Source organism: Parus major, chromosome 5 (genome assembly GCF_001522545.3).
Source record: "Parus major isolate Abel chromosome 5, Parus_major1.1, whole genome shotgun sequence".
NCBI classification, from domain to species: domain Eukaryota; kingdom Metazoa; phylum Chordata; class Aves; order Passeriformes; family Paridae; genus Parus; species Parus major.
Window position 1 is genome coordinate 25,263,206 of NC_031774.1, and position 21,837 is coordinate 25,285,042.

The following is a 21,837-nucleotide window of genomic DNA, read 5'->3' on the forward strand; positions in this document are numbered from 1 at the left end:
TTTTTTTTTTTTGCACTGTGAGGCTCCTCCGGGAGCCGTTTTTAACTCTGTATCCATTTGTACTTCGTGTCTTAAACTGTTTCAATAAAAACGTGACCATTTGTTACCGAGCTGCGCGACTCGCTCGGGAGCTTTGCCCGCGGTTGGTGTTCCGGGGGAAGGGGCGGGACGGGGCCGGGCCGTGCATGGCGGAGGGCGCGGCGCTGCGGGCCGTGAGGGGCTGCCTGGCCGCCTTCCCTCGGGAGGCCCGCGGTGAGCGCCGCAGCGCGGAGCGGGGTCGGGGGGGCCGCGGGGACCCCGCCTGGGGCGGGCAGTGGTGCTGGGCCGGCCCTGGGGCCCGGCCAGCCCGGTACCGCCGCCTCGGCCGGCGGCAGCGGTGTGAGGCGATCGGCGGCACCCACTGTGCTGCCGGCGTGATGGTTCCGAGGTCAAGGTGAAGCAGAAAGGCCGCAGCAAAAAGAAAGCGAAACTCGAAAAAACGGCCCTTTAATGGTTGTTTCTCTGTGTATAATGTAGCAAAAGAAAGCACTATTCCAGCTTCCAAAAAATCATCCTGTGGTGCCACCTCTATATGAGAGGTGCACCTCCTGTAGCACAGGCTCTTTATCCTCAGGCGCTGAGGTTTCCACCCGGCTCTGAAACCCCCCTAACACCCTCTGGGTTTTACAGAAGGATTCTGGATCCGTGGGGGGCACTGCTTGGTGTCAGCTTGGTGAGGCGAGTGAAGCCTGTCTGCGGGCAGGGGATGCTTTCTCCCGGCATGCTGTGTAACACTGTTATTTGCCTGGACAGAGCTGGGCTGGCCGGAGTCTGTACCCTATCTTGACAGGCCTCCGTCCCCACTGGAGTTTTATCGAGACTGGGTGAGTCCGAATAAACCCTGTATAATTCGCAACGCCATCAGCCACTGGCCGGCCCTGAAGAAATGGACCTCGGCATACCTCAGGTATTAGCGAGCTGTGGAGGAGGGCTGGTGTTCAACTGCAGGCGACCTCACTAAAAAGCCCGTGGTTAATCTTTGCTGTTGTTTGTAAGATTAGCACAGATTCCTTCCTGGTTCTTTATGAAGATGTTCAGCCTTCTCAAGGTCAAGTGTGTCTTCCTTGCACACATACTGCCCTACCAGTTCCAATGCAGCCGGCAAGGGTGGGGGTTTTGGCTGTGTGCAGCCAACAGACTCAGACTATTGAAACTCACCCAGCTGGAGTGGGACTGTAATGCTTTAAGGACAGACTGACTTATTTGTGGCTGAGCACACCTTGTTTTCTCCAAAAAACTAAATTATAAGCATTTAAACAATGACTGAAATTTTAAAGAAAAGCCCTTCTTTAAGAGAGGCTATATGATTAGACTTAAAATCTGTGGGACAGATCTAATTCTGTGGGGCTTAAAGCTAAATATCTTATAGAGCTAAGGACTGTTAGCCTCATGGGGTATGTATCTATCCTTTTCTTCCACCCCTTCTCCCTGTTAAGTTGCTTTTGAACATGTGAACCCTTGGACCTGGCTGAGTTGAATGGCCAAATAGTATCAAGCTCTGCCATGACTGGTGAAAAGAAGTGGCTGAAGAGGACCCTCTGCAGAGAGGAAAAGGGAGCTCCTTTTTGAACTGTCCTGTTAGGAGAGAATTCAGAGAGGAAAAAGAAACTAGAGTTGCCTTGACGGCAGGGAGCAATTGGAGCAGAATGCCAGAGTCCAGACAGACATCTTATTTTTGCTGCCCTTGAAACATGTTTTTAAAATAACCAGTATGTAATATAAGAGCTAATTGTAGGCTTTGATTTTTTTTTTGCAGGGAGGTAGTAGGTCCCAAGGTGGTGAGTGTGGCAGTGACACCAAATGGTTATGCAGATGCAGTGTTTCAGGACCGTTTTGTCACACCAGAGGAGCGCCAAATGCCTTTCACAGACTTCTTGGACATTGTGGAGAAGAAAGTGACCTCTCCCAATGTATTCTATGTGCAGAAGCAGTGTTCAAACCTCACTGAGGAGTTCCCTGAACTTGTCTGTGATGTGCAGCCTGACATACCATGGATGAGTGAGGCACTGGGTAAACCCTCAATTTCTCACATATTCAGTAAATATTTTGCATCGAGCTTTAAAACAATCACACTAGCTACTACATGGTGAATGTTTGTTCTCTTTCTGAATGTCACACCTCAGTTTGGTTTCATCCTCTTAGAAGTGGTAAAATGCCTAATAGAGTAATCCAAGTTTTGGGGCTGGATTCCTCTGAAATCAGTATCTCTCTTGTGTATTGGGACCCTCCCAACAGAAAAAGTGTTGTGTAACTCTTCTTTACATAGAGTGGCTTCTCTTTGATCTAGAAAGTATTTGCAGTGTAGAAGAAGGAGGTTGCTGTTGTTCACAGAGTGCTATTTGCAATGAAATCTGTCATACTTACGAAGGAAGTTATAGGACAGAATTTCAGAAAATTATTTGAAATGTTTTTAAAATTGACATTTTTTTTTTTGTTGATACCATCTTATCTTTTTTCCCTAATCATACAGGGAAGAAGCCTGATGCTGTGAATTTCTGGCTGGGGGAGTCAGCTGCTGTGACATCTTGTATGTATCCTATGGCACTGTAAATCTTCTGGTGATTTCAGCACAAGTTTAAGCTGGCTTATTTTGGTTTAGCGACTCAGGAGAATAGTGTGGGGTTTTTTTTTTTTGACAAGGCAGCATTTTAACATGCTTTTTTTTTTTCATTATTCTGCCCTTCTGTACCCTCCTGCTGCTGTGTCTCTGGGTGCATCTACCTGGCATTGTGTCATGCAAGGCATCAACAGTTTGCTTCATTAAATGCATTTGCTACAGCATGATATTGTGACTTTCCCACTGGCCACCAAGAGGAAGAAGCAGTCTGATAATAATAGGGAAAGTGGATGCTTTCAGTTTACTGTAGTTTCTGCTGCAGAGAAGGAAATGAATATGAATTTCTTTCTCCACATTTCTTTTTTTTTTTTTTTTTTTCTCAATCCTAGTACATAAAGATCATTATGAGAACTTGTACTGTGTGGTATCTGGAGAGAAATATTTTCTACTGCATCCACCAAGTGACCGTCCCTTCATCCCATACGGTACATCATTTTGCTGTGCAATGTTTCTGAAGGCTGGAAGGAGGACAGACTAAAACACTGAGAGATGTGAAAAATAGGAAGCAGTGGTAACATTTTGATGTTTATGCAGTGTTACATTTTCCAGTGTGAACAGAAATTTCTTCTGTTTCCTGCTGCAGGTAGTTTGTAATACAAATGTTATTCTGAGGCTAGGTTTTCCAGTCCAGTAAAGTAATGGGCTCCTTGATTCATATCTTGAGTCTTGTGTCCAGTTCTGGGCCACTCAATTCAGGTATGACATTTAGATGCTGAAGTGAGTTTAGAAGAGGATAGTAAAGCTGGTGAAGGTTCCATAGTGTAATTCCTATGAGGAGCAACTGAGGGAGTTGGGGTTGTTTAACCTGGAGAAAAGAGACTCGGGGTACTTACCACTCTCTAGAACTCCCAGAAAGGAGGTTGTACCTAAGTGGGGTCAGGCTCTTTTCCCAGTGACAGGAGAGGTAATGGTCTCAAGTTGTGCCCAGGGGAGGTTTAGATTGGACATTGGAAAAAATTTCTTCACATAAAGGGTGAGTAGATTGAAATGTGCTGCCCAGGGTATGGTGGAGGCATGTGCCTGGAGGTGATTAAGAAAAGAGTGGATGTGACACTTAGTGCCATGGTTTAGATGACAAGGTGGTGTTGAGTCAAAGCTTGCACTTGATGATCTCAGGTGATCTCAGGTCTCATCTCTTGATGTCTTTTCTAAACTAATAGATTCTGTGATACTCATGGCAGTCTCTTCAGCTTTAGAATATTTAAGTTAACAAAGTATTTTGTCAGTGTTGCAGCATGTCATCTTTGATTTTTTTATGGGTTTGGGTTCTGCCTGCTTTTCTTTAGGAAGAAAAAGCCAGGAAGCTAAAAAATCAGTTGTATTTTAATGGAATATTCAAGCTACTAACTGAATCTCTGAAACCTAAGAAACGAAGAAAGAGATTCTTGTGGCAGCATTGCTTCACACTGCCTGTTTTCTGTTTCTTTATGTTGCTTTCCTATGTGCACAGCAGTAGCTTTTGTTACAGTGCCATCTAGAAGATGGACAGCTTAACTTTGTCTCATAAAACTTAATTTTCCTATTCCTTTACTTTCAAACCATCAGATTAAGTGAATGCAGAGAACTCTATGACACAAATATAGTTTTCTAGATGTGTGCTGCTACAGTATTTTATTTATACTGTTCTTATTTTGTTTACAATCTTGTAGTCATAAAATCACAGAATGTTTTGGGTTGGAAGGGACTTTGAGGATCATTGAGTCAATGCCCCTGCCATTCAATAGACCAAATTGCTCCATCCAGCCTGACCTTGAATACTTCTAGGGACAGGGCATCCACAACTTCTCTGGACAACCTGTTGCAGTGCTTCATGACCCTCATTGTTAAAAAATTCTTCCTTATATATAATCTCAATCTACCCTGTCTCAGTTTGATACCATTAACCCTTGTCCTAGTCTTGGTAAAAAGTCCTCTTTCTTATAAGCTACTTTTAGGTACTGGAAGGCCACAATGAGGTTTCCCCAGCACCCTCTCTTCTCCAGGCTGAACAATCCCATCTCCTCAACCTTTCTTGGACAGGTGGTGGTGTATGTATGTGAATGTATGACATGTACACGTGTTATAGGAGTCCTACTTTGTAAAAGGAGTTGCTGTTAAAGCACAGAACAGAGATAATGCTTACATTTCATAGTGTGTAGTAAAAAGAGAATTCTATCTTTTTGAGCATTAGGTTAATTAATGGAGAGAAACTCTCCAGGGAGGGCTTCGAAAACCACATGGGCTGGAGCAGCGAAAGAAAAGCAACCAGCAGTATCTGAAGCAGTTGATGAGCCTTGATAATTAAAATTAGAAGTGAAACACTGGCCACAGGCCACTAATAACTCTTGTGAATGCTTCTTTAGTAGACTGACCTAAGGTGAAACACCCAATTATAGAATGATGTATAAGTCAGGGGTGCATTTATGTCTTCTGAATAGGAGACAGTTACTGGAACAAAATAGGACTGGGATACAAATGGGCTTGGAGGAGAGTATTATTCATGCTGATTAAAAAAAAGTATCTGAAAAAACTTAAATGCTTACATTAAAAAAATCTGAAATGGAAAAAGGGAACGACAGTGAGTACAGTGAGTTGAAAATGGTTTTATATTAATTTTTCTTGGTGAAAGTGTGACATGCACTGCCATTAGGTTCTCTGAATTGTGTAATTTAATTCTTTCTCTGGTTCCAGAGCTCTATCAGCCAGCAACCTACCATGTATCAGAAGATGGTTCATTTGAAATTGTGGATGAAAAGACTGCAGAGAAGGTAAAAAGTTTATAAAGAATGCAGTTAATAGAGTAGGGAGGGTTTGGGGCATTCCCGAGCCCTAAAACTAAGCATATTGATTGATATTTAGAAATCCTTCATTACTGGAAAAAGAATGCCTACATATTTCTCTTGTATTTCACTATTTGCAAAGGATACCCAGCTTCTAGAAAGATCTTTTGCTGCCCACCTGAAACCATTGATATCATAAAGTGTTGCCTTGCACCAGACTTGAATTGATCCACTAAAGAACTTTTGAATCAATGATCATCAACAATAAAGGAATTGATTTCATTATGCCTGAAATAGACCTTTCTACATTCACTTTCTTTTGGCCCTCTACTCAGGTCCACAGTAGTATCACCCAGTGCAATAAAACATACCTGTCTGAGTAAATAAAAGGTATTTTCTTAATAGTAGCAATATTTATTTGATTAAAATGTTTGGATCTAGAGGCACTTTACAAACCTCAGTAGAATCTTAATCCCTTGCATTTTGCCTCTGCAAAGTGTGAGTAATATTACAAAATAACTTGGCTTGTTCTCCATTTCCAGAGTGGTGTTCATGGAATCTCATTCCTGTAATGCAGCAAGGTTGGAATGCTAAGGTTTATAATTCTTTAGAGCAGAGAAAGAATTAATGCAGGCAAAAGGGACTTCCCAGCAAGGAGGGGTGTTTTAGCTGCTGGGAGTAAAAATTACACCAGAGAGCTAAAGAAGAAGAAGAAAGGAATTTCTAAAAAGAGTGGTGCAGATAAAGTATTTAAGTACTGAATGTAGGAGGAACAAGCAGCTTAAGGGGCTGGAAGTGTTTTAAAAGTATGCCATGAGACTGCAATTTCATGGATGACATTTATTGCCTTTTCTCTAATTAGAAATTCATCACTGAAGGAGGCACATCTTTGCATCCTTGACCTATTCACAGTTGAATGTGGAAAGCTGTGTAGCTGTACATGTTTTGCTAGACAAAGTACATGTTTTGTAACCTAGTGAGTTTGATTATCAGTTGTTTTTCTGAAAGCTTGCTGGAATTTTTTGCCAGGGTCAGTACCATATACACACTTTTTTGCCTTTAGGTGCCCTGGATCCCTCTGGACCCCTTGAACCCAGATCTAGAGCTGTATCCAGAGTATGCTCAGGCAAAACCTTTGCAGTGTACAGTGAAAGCTGGTGAGATGTTATATCTGCCTTCTCTCTGGTTCCATCATGTTCAGCAATCACATGGCTGTATTGCAGGTAAAATAGACAGTATTTCCAGATAAATTTTTGGTCTGTGCTGGGTGTGCAAGTAGGTATCCCACAGCAAAGCTTCAGTGGGAGCAAAGGTTCTTTTAAGATTATCTGCCCCTCTGCAGGATGGAGTAGCAATCTTGACAGATCCCATAGGGCTGCCTCCTTGCAGCCTATTTTGTTTTCATAGCTTTGTCAACACAGCATGGAAGATACTGTTTTCATATGAGCTGAAATCTGCTCTGACCCAGGCTCTTGCCTTGCTAACGAGGTTGTGTTGTGTTACTGTTCCCCTGCACTTACCAAAACTCTTGTCATCGCTTTCTTTGTAGGATTTATCATCACATCTCTATCTTTTTTTTTTATTTCTCTTTCCAAGTGAATTCCAGAATTTCAAGCATTCCTCATTTGGTTCATGTGGAGGGGTGAGGATGGTGCAAAGTATTATTGTTATGTTATGCAAGATTTGCAAGGCTTGAGGAAGAGATTTTTTGCTGAAATTTTTGCTTGTCCTTTGTTTGGAATAATCCTGATAATGCTGTTCAAGAAAAAAGTATTTTGAACAGCGTAACATTAGTATTTACATAACACTGCACATATTGCAAACCCCTTTTTCATTTCTTGTGATTCTGGGATAAATAGACAATCTAGGAGTAAAGCAGTAATTCTAATTTGTTTTTCCCAGTGCTGCTGCATCAGTCCTTAAAATTTTTTTTGCAAAAGTAGAGTTGTTTCCAGCTGCAAGCCCCTGTCCACTTCTTTTCTCTGTTTAGCAGAAACACCAAAGCGTTTGAGTTCATTTGTCCTTTAGTCTGTTAACTGCAGTACAGTCTGTATACACTTGAAAAATCAATATTCTCTGGATCTGGTCCAGTGAATATCTGAAGCTAGAGCATATCCTCCTCCAAGAAGCATTAGTACAATATTACAGTGTATGGCTACATTTTCCTAGGAGACATACCCCAAAAATAGCAAGAGAAGCAGAAAGCACTGTCTGATTGATGACCACTGTGAAGTAGTGGTGAATTTGCCATCCTTTATACAGGAAAAGAGGTTCCTATCCAGGTGTTAAACTTTACAGTATTTTTTTATCTAAATAAAAGCATACATTTTCTGTTCCTAAGCATTTTGCCATCTTCTGCTCCAATGAATCTCCAGCATGCATTCTGAAGTTGGTTTGGGTTAAGGCAGAGTTGCATTGGCAGCTCTATGAAGAACTCCATTGTTTGCTTATGTTGTTTTTAGCTGTAGTCAGAGATTTGCTCATTTCAAAGTTCAGCCAGCAATAAGGAAAAGCCTGTACTAACTGAACTGTATAAAACAGTCTATGAACACTTCTGTAAATCATTGCATTCTAGTCTTAAAATGTTTTTCCTTTTTTTGTCTCCTCAGTGAATTATTGGTATGACATGGAATATGACATTAAGTACAGCTATTATCAACTGCTAGATTGTCTCACAAAAACTGTGAAAATGCTATAGCAAAGGTGGGAGACTCAAGCTTGTGATGTCTGTTTCTGACGTGATACAATCATCAGCATCTGTGACTGGAGTACAAACAAGATTCTCCCCAAAAGAACTGAATATTAAATTATGGTCAATAATGTCTACTGAACACATCATGGCTATTTTCTTGATTTCAGAGTCCAGACCAATTGGCCAGATTTTTTAGCTTGTAAGCAGAACTTTCATAATGGGATTTTTAGGCCTTTGCATGTTGCCTTGGTGATGGTGAGGAAAATAAAGTGTGAAGGGAGACAATCCAGGTTTAGAAAATCCCGAAATGGAAGCTCTGACTGTTCAGATTTATGGATTGTTTTGATAAGAACCCAGCTGACAAGGAAGGGTCTGCTCTGTGCATCAGGCTGCAACAGTCCAACATATGCATTCTGCTTAAGGCAAAAGTCTGTCCTGATGTAATTCTCTAAGTTCAGTGGCTGTGGTGTTTGGATGGTGAGAAACTACAACTTCTGCAATAAGTCAGGTTAAAGCTTATTTCTGTACTAATTTTTTTTTCAAAGGTAAACAGTGGCTAAAGGACATCTAGGAGGACATGTAAAAGTCAATGTCGGCTGTTTTCCAATAAAAAGCTACATGTTTTTATTGCTGTTTTTTATTTCTTTTCATTGTTGTATTTAAACATAACTGCATTCTCTTGCATCCTGAGGGATGGTTTTAGAGGTGCTCTGCCAGATCTGCAGTCAGTCTGCCTATCTGTGGTCTCATGGCATGAGATGTAATTCTGCAGCTTGTAAGTTCATTGATTGTTTTGTTCCTTTGCTATTAATTGCTGCTTAGTACATGGTCAGGCAAGTTGTTTGAACCAGGAGCCTGATTCAAACAGTCATGATTCCCATTTGTATTTCCACAGAATGGGATGAGACTACTCACATGGCTGAGACACCCAGGCTAGGACTAGAAGTCTGTTAAATTAACAGACATTGCAAAAATATAGTATTGTTGTTTGTGAAAACCAAAAGCTGGTGTTTATTGTCAAATCTTCAAATAGTTCCTTGGAAACGTTTTTAATATGGGAGAAATTAATTACTGGGAAGAAAAATATAGTAATTGTTTTACTTTGTCTATTTCTTTTGCTTTTAAAAAGAAACATAGTTATAGGATTAAGTTTCATTTTAACCTGTGGTGCTTACCTAAAAATTGCAGAAAGCTTGAGAGGGATCAAGAGCAGGCTTTGTTTCTGGCTGGATTAAGATGCCATGCTGCTTAGGCTTTCCAGCTTGTTTGTGTTTATTGTGTCCTGGCAAAGGCTCTCAAGCCAGTTCTGCAGTCCAATCTGGAATTTCCTGCAGCTGGGGCGCGCGGCAATTTGGATATTTCTTTTTGCTGCTTTGGGGTTTTTAAGTTAGTCTCTCTCTGTAATCAAAAGTAAAAGCAGTCGCCAAGAACAAGTGACAGCTTGTGCCCGTGCAAGTGGCCGGTGTCACCGTGCCAGCCGAGCGGGAGAGTCTGGAGGGAGGCGTGCTCTGGACTACGTCTCCCAGCAGCCCGTGCCGGCCGAAGGAAGTGGTCACGATGATTCCTCCTGGACTTTGGGCAGAGGTTTTAATCCCGAGAAGGGACAGGTTGCTGAGGCTCGTGTCTCACGCGGTTCCCGTGGCTCGCCCCAGAGAAGGGCCGCAGCTCTCCGTCCGGCCGAGCTGGGATGGCGGCGCGGGTGTCGGTGCTGCCCTCCCCCAGGTGCCTGTTCGATGACCCTGTGCAGATCCGTGTGGCCGGTCTGCAGCCGCAGCAGGCGGTCACCCTCCGAGCCAGCCTGGTGGACGAGAGCGGGGAGCTTTTCCAAGCCCACGCTCTCTACAGGGCTGGGAGCAGCGGGGAGCTGGACCTCAGCCGCTCCCCAGCGCTGGGGGGCAGCTATTTGGGAGTGGAGCCGATGGGGCTGCTCTGGGCTCTGCAGTCCAAAACGCCCTATAAGCGGCTGGCAAAGAGGAACGTCCTGACCCCTTTCTGTGTGGACTTGGAAGTGTATGAGGGCCATGGGGACATGAGCCGCTTGCTGGGAAAATGCACCAATGAACGGTGGTTTTTAGGAGAGGGGGTGAAGAGGATTTCGGTCAGAGAAGGTCGTCTCAGAGCAACCCTCTTCCTCCCTCCTGGTGAGTTTTAATTCCATTCTGGTTTTTCAGGTATGACTGACACCACGTATTATGCCCCGTGGCCCCTGAATGCACTCAACAACCCAGAGCAAAACCTCAGCTAACACTTTCCTTAACCTATGCCTGGTCCAGGTACCTGGATCATCGCAGCAGAACAAAGAGGAGCAGGTGTTGCCTGGGCAGGGCAACAGCCAAGGCAGGGGCATGGTGGTGCAGGGAGGGCAGCACTGCTAGCACAGGGTGTCTCATGGTTGTTCTAGTTGAGTGTCTTGACCTCTCCTGCAGTGAGAACTTCATCAAAAAGTGTGTTTATTTCTTAGCTTTTCTGTTTTGCTGACAGTACAAAGGGGCCCCTGCTCCTTGGCAGAGCTGTGATGCATGACAGCTCTGGCTGTGGTGTGAGGAATGACAAGGCATGGTGGGAGCACTGGTCTCAGGCTGCAGCCAGCCTAAGCTGAAGAACCATACCCTTAGCAGCTGCTACAGATCTTCCTGCAGGTTCTGGACCTGTCTCTCCGTGTCTCTCTTTAGCTAAGGAAAAGCCAAAGAAAGAAGTCTCTTCTTGACTGAGCAGCTGGACTGCATGGGATACTTAGGGAGATGGGAGACAAATGGGAAAAGCAAGATCTTTAATTAAACAAGTGACTTATTTTACAACTCTGTACATAGACAGTGCTGAGAATGGATCCTGTGCAAAGCTGATTTAAGCCTGAAGTGTTTGTGTTCCTTGAATGGCACTTAAACATATCATATGGCTATCTTGCTGTGTAATTAACAATCAGTCCCTTGCAGCTGCAGAGACACCACATCTTGCAAGGGAAATCTGACTATGAGAATAGGCAGACCAGCATCAGGAAAGGAAGGTTCTATTGCTGCAGGAGAGCTGAGGAGCTCAGGGGTAGTTACTCAGATCTTACTGAAGTCTGAATTGGCACAGGTCAGTCATGGCACTTGTGAGTATTTTTCATAACCCAAGTATCCCCTCCATGGCATACCTGCTAGCATGGTTCCTAACGAGGAGCCATTACTGTTTCTTCATTGATCCTCAATGGCCTGAGGACTTGTAGCCAATGCCAGCTGAAATTCAGGTTGAGAGAAGGATATCCAACATGTGAACTTCCTATAAAGAGTTCATAAGAGAAAAAAAAGTGTAAATTCATGTCTTTACAGTCATTTTGTGTGTTTCTGAGAATGATACCCACCATGGAAAGCTTCAGAGGATGATTTTCTTCTGATATCTACTGTCCTGATGTGTGCTGAGGGGGCACCACAAAAGGACACCCATAGGAACTTTTCTTTTGGTTATGTATACACTCCTTTCATTGCAGGACCTGGCCCATTCCCTGGACTTATTGATTTGTATGGATCTGGAGGAGGTCTTATTGAATACAGAGCAAGTCTGCTGGCTAGCAGAGGCTTTGTAACTCTGGCTCTTGCTTACATGTCCTTTGAAGATATCCCTGCTATGCCAGAGATTCTTGAACTGAGCTATTTTGAGGAGGCTGTGAACTTTTTGAGGAAGCAGCAGCAGGTAAGAGACAAATTATAGTGCTCTTCCTGAAACTATTTTCCAGTTTGCTAATTGGTTCCTAGACTAGAAGTACAAAATGGCTTAAGCAGGAAATAGTAATTTTTTACTAGTTTTGCATCTTTCAAGATTTTAGAAGGGAAAAAAATCCATTGGCTTTTTTACTGTTTCTGAGATATTACAGGCTTTTGAATCTGAATAAGTTTTGCAGGACAGTAATAAAACAGTCTAACAACAGAATCCTTTACAGTTGTAGCACTGAAGGTGTGACATATCTTAAGGAACTGAAGAAGTATTTGAACAAGTGTGTGGAACAAGAAAGACGCTTTATGGGAATGTATCATCATACTTAACACAATAGTGACCAAGAGAAATCAAGTAGCATTTAAAATTTTAATGTGATGCTACTTAATGTGTATTTGTTTTGCAAAGTTATTTACTTTCTATCACATGGACACAGGGATTGTAGGCAGTGTGAGAGCAGAATTCAGCCTTGCTTGTTTGTCTTGTTCCTCAGAGAGCTCTGAAACATCTAGAATTCATTGTGAAGGACCTTCGCTAGAAATAAGTTGTTTTAAACAGCTCTTGGGCTCACTTAGCCTCAGGTGTAATGAACATTATGTCTTCCAAGACAAACCAGAAAATAACAGGTCAGTTGTAGGAGAGTATAGAAGAAGCTGCAATGAAGAAATTCAGTGCAAGTAAACCCAGGAAAAAGTGGCTTGGAGAGAGGAGCAGTAAAAGACACCGTACTGACAGCAGGCTGAGCTGGGATGTGGCGAGAGCAAGGGTGCTTGGTCTATACAGGTCACCAGGAGGCAAATCTGTTACAGGAAGAGAAATGTTGAGGAGCTGTAGAATTCATAGTCACTCTTTTGGAGGCTCAGCAGAAGGATAGATGAGGGAGTAATATAACCTGAACAGAAATAGGGAAGGGGCAAAATATGAGTGGTCTTAGTTGGATGAGTGAGAAAGCAGAACTGGAGAGGTTATGTCAGCTCAGGAAATAAAGAGTAGTTAATAATACTGTTTTCATAATTCTGTTTCAGGTGAAAGATACTGGGATTGGTGTTTTGGGCTTGTCTAAAGGAGGTGATCTAGCTCTTTCAATGGCCACATTTCTACCTGGCATCAAGGCAGCTGTCAGCATATCTGGAAGTAGTTTTAATTCCTTCGTTCCCTTGAAGGGGGATGGCTTCACTCTTCCTGTCCACCCGTATGACTTGGGGAGGATGAAGATCAGTGATGAGTCTGGACTAGTAGATTTTTCAGATGTCTTAGATGATCACACGGACCCAGCAACTTGGGATTGTCGCATTCCTGTGGAGAGGTCCTTAGCCAAGTTCCTCTTCCTGTCTGGACTGGATGACATGAACTGGAAAAGTGACCTCTATTGCCAGGATGCTGTTCAGCGTCTGCAGCAGCACGGCCGGGAAGTGGAGTTTTACTCCTATTCTGGAGCAGGGCACCTCTTGGAGCCACCGTACTTGCCTCTGTGTAAAGTTTCAATCCATAGGGTGCTTGGGATGTTGGTGCATTGGGGAGGGCAGTGGAGAGAGCATGCTAAAGCCCAAGAAGATGCATGGCACAGGATACAGGCCTTTTTCTGGCGACATTTGATGGACTCAGATATCCCTAAGAGCAAGCTGTAGTGGAATAGTCATAGATGTGCAGGGATGACATTTCAGCACTCACTAGATCTGGGAAACTCACCAGAAGTTTCCTGGACTGCCTTCTTCTAAACCCCACTGTTGCATAGTTGTTTATTTTCATTCCTCAAATAATTTTCCATTTTTTAGTTGAATTTCAGTTGGCTTCTGGCCCCACCTTCACAGTAGATTGGCACCATCTGGTCTGTCTCTATGCTGTAGTCTAAAAACAACCCAGCATCCCATTATCTAAATTGCATTTGTCCTGAGCTATCTTTGCCCTCAATCTGCAACCATCTCCTTTCATAATAGGAAATACTCTCACAGGACGAGTTTTCCATTGGATGGTTTAGTCTTGCACCTTTAACTAACCTAGATATAAACAGCACTTTTGTTGGGCAACACATTAGTACACTCATCTTTCCTTCTGGTATATTGTTCTCTCACATTTTGTAGTAAAAAGGTTGAGTAGTTCTTAGCTAAGGGAAGACACACTCTTCTGGCATAATCTGAAGTGCAGTGATAACATTTTTTTTCCTGGTACCTCAAAATCCAGAAGTGAGTCTTACCCAGGTAACCCTGGTTGTATCTCCTGCTGACTCCATATAAATTCCATATTAGTGTAAAGTTTTCACTGCGCTACTCAGTGAGTGCAATGTATCTGTGTGTGCACAGTTTGCTTGAGATTGTATGAATGAAGTCTTCAACTATCTGTGCACCTGCAGATAAAGCATTAAGGAGCAATCCTGGTGTAGCCACAAGCTGTTACTTCACCTGCTTGAAGAGGTCATGAGCAGAAGTCCTCACCTCCTGTTGGGAAGAGAAGTGATGGAGTCTGTGTTTTTGCAGAGTGTTCAAGATGGGGGTGATACAGATATGCCAAGTACTTGCTCTCATCTGGTGAAAGTTAGTTTGCCTCCATTCTGGGGGGGAACAGTAAAGCCACTGCTGCTGAGTTCCCAGGAGCCCAGTGAGGTGGGCTGCCTCAGTGATCCTGCCACTGCAGCAGACAGCTGTGGGCTCAGTGACAGCTAACAAATGCCACTCTTCAAGAGGGGACTGACATCACCTGGGAAGAATGTGCATTTTCTTACCCTTTACCAGTGTCCAAACCTGACAAGGGGGGCTGTAATCTACCTTGTGCTTTTGTGGGATAGTGGCAAACAGCAGCTAGATATCAAATGGCACCAGTGGACCAAATTCTCCCTCCTGGGGCAGTCAAGACTCACACCCTGACCAAAGAAACAAGCAGGAGCTGGAAATCTCTGCATTGGACTGAAATAGAAAAATCTTCCCTTTGACAGTGTAGTCCCTGGTTTCCAGTTCCTGCTGAGACAAAAGCCCTGTAGGAGCTGAGGGAGGAGCCATGCCCTTGGTTTTCTTACTTCAGGGAGCAATGGTTACTCAAAATGAGCACATTGGGCCTCAGAGGGCTGGGGGGACTCTCTCACACAATATATTCAACACAGACTGTTCTTCAGCTACTCCTGGTTTTCCTGAACCCCCTGTTCCTCAGATTGGTAGGTGGGTTCCATGTAGCTGAAGGTGTGAGTAGTTAGAGTGGGGGATATCTCACCCATACTGGTTATCCATCAAGTTTTATGCTATTGCCTCTTACTTGATTTCTGTTAGTTCCTTGTATGCCTATGTCCTGCATGGACTGTGGTTGTTCCAGATGTTTAGTGAGTGGGTAAGACCTGGCAGCAGAGTAACACGTATCAACAAGGAAAGTCAAACACATTTGAGAAGTTCTATCTGAGTAAGGGACATTTTTTCCCCCTCATTTTTCTGTTTTATTGAAGCAATCAAAAATCCCTGGGCTGCTGATCCACATTTTCCTCAGCTTCAGGGCCCTAGGCTGTGAGTTTCTCTGTGGTATGAGTATTCTGTTCTTTTATTTTTACTGAACTGAGGTTTATAGAAAACAGTGTGTTGTTTTCCAGTCTGTGGGATAGCTCAGATCCATTTTAATCCCTTCTGAGGGGAAACACGGCTCTCCCAGCCTTCAATGGGTAGTTGACAGATCTATCCTTTGAATTATAAAATTGTGACCTTCCCAGAAAATACATTATCTATAGGAAAATTACCATTACAAATAAAAATACTTTCTATCAGTAAATCAACACTGTGGTCAGTCATGCTTTCATCCAGTTGTTATGTTGTCACGTTGTCACATTCAGTAGTCAGGTTCACAGAAAACTGTTGAAAATAGAGGATGAAGGGAGCTGACTGGTGACTCTATTGATGGCAGCAGCACATAGGACCTCTTACTTTTGTTGCTCTGGAAAAAGAAGCTTTGCTACCCACTTAAAAGCCCTTCGTCACTTGGATGTCATCTTGTGAGAAAGACTGAAAAAACTGATTTAGCTGAGCCACTGTGTGCCACATACAGGAGAATATTCAAGGCAACTCAGTTGCACTGGGAATGCTTTTTAAATTAAACTCAAATTTGAAAATTATCAGGAAATAGAAACTGGAAACTGGTGTCAGACTAATATAAAATAACTGGAAATGGCTGGATTTCAGTAAAACACTTCTGCCTGTTCTTAAGCATCTTATACAGTATTTTGCTGAAGACTTTAACTACTTAATGTTTCTTCTGCTGAAGAGATGATTTAGACCAGTAGGGCTAAGATCAAGAGTTTTTTTCAAGACAATATTCTACTAATTGCAGACTGTTGAGTCAGAGTGCTTTATATAGTCTCCCCAGGCCTGCTGAATACAGACAACATTATTCAAGAACAATGTGAAAGTTATTTAATTAAAGATAATAAACCTTTAGCTGCAAGAGATCCTCTGCCAAGCACAACTGATAAATCTAATAGAAACTGAATGGGAAAATCTGTTCTTGAGATCTGCTTGTAATTGCAAAGTGCTTCAGATAAAACAGAGTATCAAAGGACCTGCTTGAACTGAAAGATCTTGTGTTGATTCTTAGTCACCCACTGTTTAGCACTCTGCATTACATTTCTATTTTGAGAATAAGAAAAGCTTGTGGCAAGCCTCTTAAGAACTGAGAGTCACCCCTCATGTAAGCTGCTATGAACAAGTTTACTATAAGGGAACAGTATGTCTTGCAATGCTTTTTTAGGGGAGGATGATTTCCCTAGCTACCATGGAATCAGGCAACAATGGAAAGTGCTGGTTTGCCCAATACATTCTTAAGATTTTTCATCTTTTCACTGAAAACTGATCCTGAAGCATTTTGATACACATACACTATAACTTGGAGGAAACTGCAGAATCAAAGTAGTCAAAATGCCTTTATTAGCAAAAAGTGAACCACAGGTGCAGAAGAGGTGAAACATCTTTGATAAAGTGGCTGTCTCTGCAGAATTAATATTTCCAATGAAATAGTACTCCTTGCAGCATTTACTGCAAAATATTTTTCATTGTTGAGGACAGAAATTAGAAATGCTGAGTCTTATAAAATTGTCTGTGCAAAATTTGCCTTCAACCTAAAAATATCTGTACCCTGACTCTGGATAGCACTTAGAGAAAAATAATTAAATTAGTTACATTCTATTTATTTAGGATTGTATATTTTCTATTACTTAAGCTGCTGAACTTTCAACATTTTGCATTTAGACTGGGAATTTATGTTTACATTAAAATCACTTCAGTAAAAGGTGTGGTTTTATGGTCTTTTTAACTCTTTCAAGAGTACTTTGCTGCACAGAGGGACAGTCATGCCTTTTTTTCTGGTAAGTGATCTAAGAGGTAATCCTGTGGGGGAAAAGAAAAATCAGAGCAAAAAAAAGATTAAAGTGTTCTTCTGGATAAAAGAAGGAAACAGCAGGAACATGCATGGGGGCTAGCAGGGAAGCAGGGGTGAGAGATACCATGCCAAGATAAATAAGAAACTGGTATAGTTTTTAGTTATGCTTGTAATAACTAGTCCAACTGATTCTAAACTGTGAATCCATTTCTGTATCCAGTGAAGTGAGAAGCACACACCATTGTGTGCTGCCCCTGTTTACAGTGGATCTGGTCCTGAAGGAGTATTTGACAGTGGAGAGTAAATTGTGAAATATGGATGTCAGAGAAGAGATGAGCTGAATAGATGGTTCAAAGGAAATGTCCTGGATAGGAAGAGAGCATGTGCATATCTTCTTTCAACTAGAAGAGGAAGTTCAAATGCACTGCTATCATTTTAATATGCTATGAATTCAGCAAGGTAGTTCTGAATCAATAATCCTGTGGCATCTACAGGAGTCTGTCCCAGAACAGTGTCACTCTGACATTCTCAAGCGTCCAGCACAAACTCAAAATGGATTATTATTGGCTGCACAGTGCTCTGTCTCCAGCCATTCTCCTATCTCTGGATTATTTCAGATCAGAGATATGTCATCTTGATGCAGGAAAACTGCTTTGATACCTAATGATTACTGATGTAGTGGAAGAAAAGGAGGTCAGTGGTCTGTACTTTCTGGTGGCAATCTCACATGGAATCACTAAACTGCTTCCATGGCAGCCTGTATACCACTCCCTGTAAAGTTGAGACTTCCTAGGCTCCATTTTGATCAGCAATGTGCAGGGGCAATTTTGCCCTTTCAAGCCTTCTAGGGAATCTTGTTCTCTCTGTGGCTGTCTTCCCTTGCCTGAGGATATAATGTTTGCTTTCTTTTTTTTCTCTTGTTGTTTTGCTTCTGCCCCACTGACCACAAACCAGGCCAGGGCACCCAAAATCAGAATTGTAACCTGACTAGATAAATCAAAAATTAACCAAAATAGAGGTATAAATTGTATATAAATTGTGCATACAGAGAAAAGAAAGAAAAGGTGTGCATTCAAAGAGTAGAAATTCTTAAATTTCTCCCCCTCAGAAAGTCTGTGAGTGTGTGGGCATATATAAATGTCTGTTGGAAAGGAGGGGAGGAATGGAGAGTGTAAAGCAAAGGAGAACCAAAAGATTACAGGTAACTTCAAAGTAGAGATAAGATTTAAAAAATCTGTTTTGTAATAACTTGGGGTGTTTGTTTGTTTGTTTGTGGTTTTGTTTTGTTTTGTTTTTTCTGTAGAATGTAGGTTCCCCAGCAGAGATCTCCTTCTGACAGAAGACAGACATGTGCAAGTGAAAACACCAAGGCTCAGTCCACAAACCAGCTGGTTTCACTGTGCAGTGCCAGAGGTGAGAGTATGGTGAGCCTGCTCCAGGATTCCAGGGGTCAGTGCAGTGCCCCTTATCAGCCACAGGGTGAATCCACTTTTCTCTGTCAGACAACGTGTGATGGCATCACCAGCTAACACAGGGCACAGGATCTACTTACAAACCAGTCACTGAAACCTGTGTTTTGTTTGCTTTCTGAATTAAGAGGTTTCACTATCAGTTACTATTAGTACTATTGTCTTGGGACATTGAGAATGAATGCTTTTATGAAGAGGCAATAACTGCTTTCCATTACTGAAGCTCTAGTGACAGGTTAAAGAAATTTTCTCAAGTTATCTCACTTTGAGGTCAATGTAGAAACAGAGGAACAAATTTTATTACTTTATCTCTTATTGATTCCATTCAGATTTTTCAGTTGCTCATCAGACTTGAAAATAAGGTAGTTATTTTTCTCCAATTGCTTGAGAGTCCTGAGGTAAGAAAGGTATTACAAAAAATAGGTTTTCTCCTGCTGAGGAAAAGAATAGCATTTAGCTGTGTAACTGTTTTATCCTCTTAAGGACTGGTGGTAAAAGTTTTCTTGAAATAGACATTAACCTAAAATCTGGGGTTCTCCATGGGACTTAGAAGGCTAAAACTCATGCCTTGGCTTTGGCTGATAAGGTTCTCCCATTTCCAAGATTTGTGTTCTGATCAACAGGTTGTTGTTCATCGGTACATTAGTGCTTATGATGGGTTCAGGAAAAAGGCTTAAATTTTATCCCACATTAGACCGATAGCTTTTGCAATCTTGTTATTTTTTCAAGAGATGAGAGCTTTATTTTACCAAGAGTTACCTTTCACACAATATAAAGCAAAGTGAGTCACTTGGTAATTTAGCTTCCTTAGGATATATGGCTTAGATCTGTGTTTCCCTTGATTCATACTATGCCCAAAAGAAGAGGGGAGGAAGACCGGAGATAAGCACAACTTTTCTCCCTTTTTTCCCCCCAGTTGTCTCTGCCTATTAAGGTGTGTTCTGTATAGCCCAAAAAACACTGTCCACTAACAAAAGAACTGCTTGGAAAAAGCCAAGCCCATTAATCTTATGTGGCTCTTTCCTCTTCTGAGGCCTGAGAGAAAGCTTTGAACCTGAAAGGTTCTACTGCCTAATAGTTACCATGCAGTGAGAGTTCAGTCATACTCAGACCAGAGCTGTCTTCTCTCTCTGCTTCATTTGCTGCTTGTTCCAATTGTTTCTGGTATTTTTATCATGTCTATCTGCCCTATTAGCCTTGTAACAGATGCCGCACAGAGGATGATGATAGGCTGAGGCAGGTAATACTCCTCTACCTTTCAAAACACAGATTTAAGAAAGATAGCTTGAACTTTTAAGAGCATTTGACTTTTTTAGTAATTTGCTCCCAGTACTTTGCCAGTGCAAGTTCTCCCTTCATCCGGGTTGAGAGGAGAATATAATTTTTTAATACTCCTGTTATCCTTCTTCGTTCCTGTCAGTTCTCCACATAAGGCTATTCGGCTTTCCAGTGCTTCAGCTTTGCATTTCTTCTCTCTGCAGAACAACATAATTTTACATTATCAATGAACATCAGTCTAGACCTCAAAGAAATACAATTTCCTGGGCTCTGGAAGGAATCCAGAGGTTAGTCTGTTAAATCCTGTGTATACTCTGCAGCTCTTCCAGCTCTTAGCCAGGTTTGGCAACAGGGTAATTTCATGTAGCACTCACGTAGTAAAACACATTTATTTTGTGACCTCTGAGCAAGCTGTTCAGGGTAAATAAATCACTGTACATACAGTTGTGACTTGAGCAGTGCCTGTGCATGTCTCAGCTGCTTTCCTGCTATTCTGTCTGTAGAACAGTGCAGAATTGTCCTCATGAGGTGGTGTTCCTGGAGTACAGAGCCTCCTGCTACCCCTGAAAAATAGAAAGTGATTTTTTCGAGGGTCACCACATGTACAGATCCCACAGCCAAGGTGATTCTAGATAGAATATTACCTAGAATGTGAAATACAGTTCTCCTGGGAGCAGATGAGTGTGTGTGTGGATGGTAAGGATGGTTTCTCCTTGCTGCAGAACCCTATGCAGTTCTTCAGTGTGAGATTCCATGTGGAGACAGTCAGGAATACTTTCAACTTTGCAAGATTTTTCTTCATGGATTCTGGTTTTTCATTGCAGAGGTGTAAACACTGAAAGCATATTTAAGGATGTTTTCAATATTTTCAAGGCTCTGAAAGTGATATTATGGGGTTGTGTGCCTCCAAGCAGACTTCTCAGCCAAAAAACAGAAGGAAAAAAAGCTCTGTTTGCTGAAAAGCCCATAATAATCTAAAAAATGTTTCTCTGAAACAAGAGATGCTTTGATGGGCTTAGATGTCATGATGCTGTCTGCTTGGCTGGCAATTCTGCAGCACCCTCAGCTCTGTTTTCTGCTGGTGCCATAGAAACAATAGGCACAGCATGTACCTACTTCCACTTCCAGGCAAGAGCCACAGACCAAACCAAAATTCTTTTCTGCAGTTGCCCCCAGGCAACAGAGGTCTGAGATTCTGCCATTTATCTCTTTTTGGTCCTTTGTATTATTCTTCTCCTATTTTAGTTTGTTTTCCTCCATTAGGTTTCCTGAATTCTGCTTTTCTTTCTTTCTTTCTTCATGTCTCTCTTTATAAGAATGCCAGCTTTATGCCGAGTTCTTATTTTCAACAAACTTTGCAAAATAAGTTCTGTATCTCTTGTAATACAGGTGATCAGATTATTGTGATGAGGTATGTTGAAAGGAAATTTATTAATTATTAGATCTCAAGCTTTTGTCAGACTAGTAGACTTTCAAACTACAACATACTTCCCTTAGCACTGATATGGACTTAACTCCTCTGTTAATCCACTGACTGTTTGGACTGCTGCAGCAACCTGAATCCATTCTGGGAGCAGACTGTATCAGAAGAGGAAGAGCCTGATATATTACTGCAACAGAGGAGATGACACAATAGAAAGATTTAAAGATTATATTTGCTTCAGGGCAGAAGGGCTTGCTCAATGCTTCAGGTAGCTCTTAAGCCCTCCTTGTGAAATGAGGAAGAAATGGCAGGCCCAGCACAAACTCTTGTTGCAAAAGTGGATTTTATCTAAAAAGAAAAGATCTGTGTGTCTGGAATTGGGCTTTAAGAATATGAAGATGCAAATGCTGACATGACAAGGAAATACTACCTCTTTCATTAATATGTGGCTGTCCATTTCTGTATGTGGATTAAGTTTGCAAAAGAGAAAGGGAATGTGCTTGCCAGCTATGGATTTCCAATGT

At 42.1% G+C, this 21,837-nt stretch overlaps 3 protein-coding genes across 6 annotated transcripts in view; all 3 read left to right on the top strand.

Moving 5' to 3' along the window:
• The first annotated feature begins 173 nt into the window (after nucleotides 1-173).
• On the top strand, nucleotides 174-8,734 carry JMJD7 (jumonji domain containing 7). The gene is made up of 8 exons (XM_015631195.1): nucleotides 174-252; nucleotides 793-946; nucleotides 1,796-2,049; nucleotides 2,510-2,566; nucleotides 2,986-3,081; nucleotides 5,327-5,403; nucleotides 6,479-6,638; nucleotides 8,025-8,734. Exons 1-8 carry the CDS (start codon nucleotides 186-188, stop codon nucleotides 8,111-8,113), a joined length of 954 nt encoding a protein of 317 aa, XP_015486681.1. The 5' UTR covers nucleotides 174-185; the 3' UTR covers nucleotides 8,114-8,734.
• Nucleotides 8,735-8,822: 88 nt separating this feature from the next.
• LOC107205986 (acyl-coenzyme A thioesterase 1-like) lies at nucleotides 8,823-15,548 on the top strand. The gene is made up of 3 exons (XM_015631194.3): nucleotides 8,823-10,248; nucleotides 11,577-11,779; nucleotides 12,826-15,548. Exons 1-3 carry the CDS (start codon nucleotides 9,795-9,797, stop codon nucleotides 13,426-13,428), a joined length of 1,260 nt encoding a protein of 419 aa, XP_015486680.1. The 5' UTR covers nucleotides 8,823-9,794; the 3' UTR covers nucleotides 13,429-15,548.
• A 100-nt stretch (nucleotides 15,549-15,648) lies between these two features.
• The window catches only part of LOC107205985 (cytosolic phospholipase A2 beta-like), a 50,957-nt gene continuing 44,768 nt past the window's right edge, over nucleotides 15,649-21,837 (top strand). For 2 of the 4 annotated variants that reach the window (XM_015631188.3, XM_015631190.3), the window contains exon 1: nucleotides 15,649-18,556. The gene's annotated coding sequence lies outside the window, so the exon portion shown is untranslated. The other 2 variants (XM_033515025.1, XM_033515026.1) reach the window with 2 other exon arrangements.

Bases quoted from the DNA above. Each gene is read 5' to 3' on its own strand.
- JMJD7 (XM_015631195.1), top strand. From the start codon at position 186: ATGGCGGAGGGCGCGGCGCTGCGGGCCGTGAGGGGCTGCCTGGCCGCC. The intron at 2,050-2,509 runs GTAAACCCTCAA...CTAATCATACAG, and splicing joins ATGGATGAGTGAGGCACTGG to GGAAGAAGCCTGATGCTGTG. The intron at 2,567-2,985 runs GTATGTATCCTA...TCTCAATCCTAG, and splicing joins GTCAGCTGCTGTGACATCTT to TACATAAAGATCATTATGAG.
- LOC107205986 (XM_015631194.3), top strand. From the start codon at position 9,795: ATGGCGGCGCGGGTGTCGGTGCTGCCCTCCCCCAGGTGCCTGTTCGAT. The intron at 10,249-11,576 runs GTGAGTTTTAAT...CTTTCATTGCAG, and splicing joins AACCCTCTTCCTCCCTCCTG to GACCTGGCCCATTCCCTGGA. The intron at 11,780-12,825 runs GTAAGAGACAAA...ATTCTGTTTCAG, and splicing joins TTTTGAGGAAGCAGCAGCAG to GTGAAAGATACTGGGATTGG.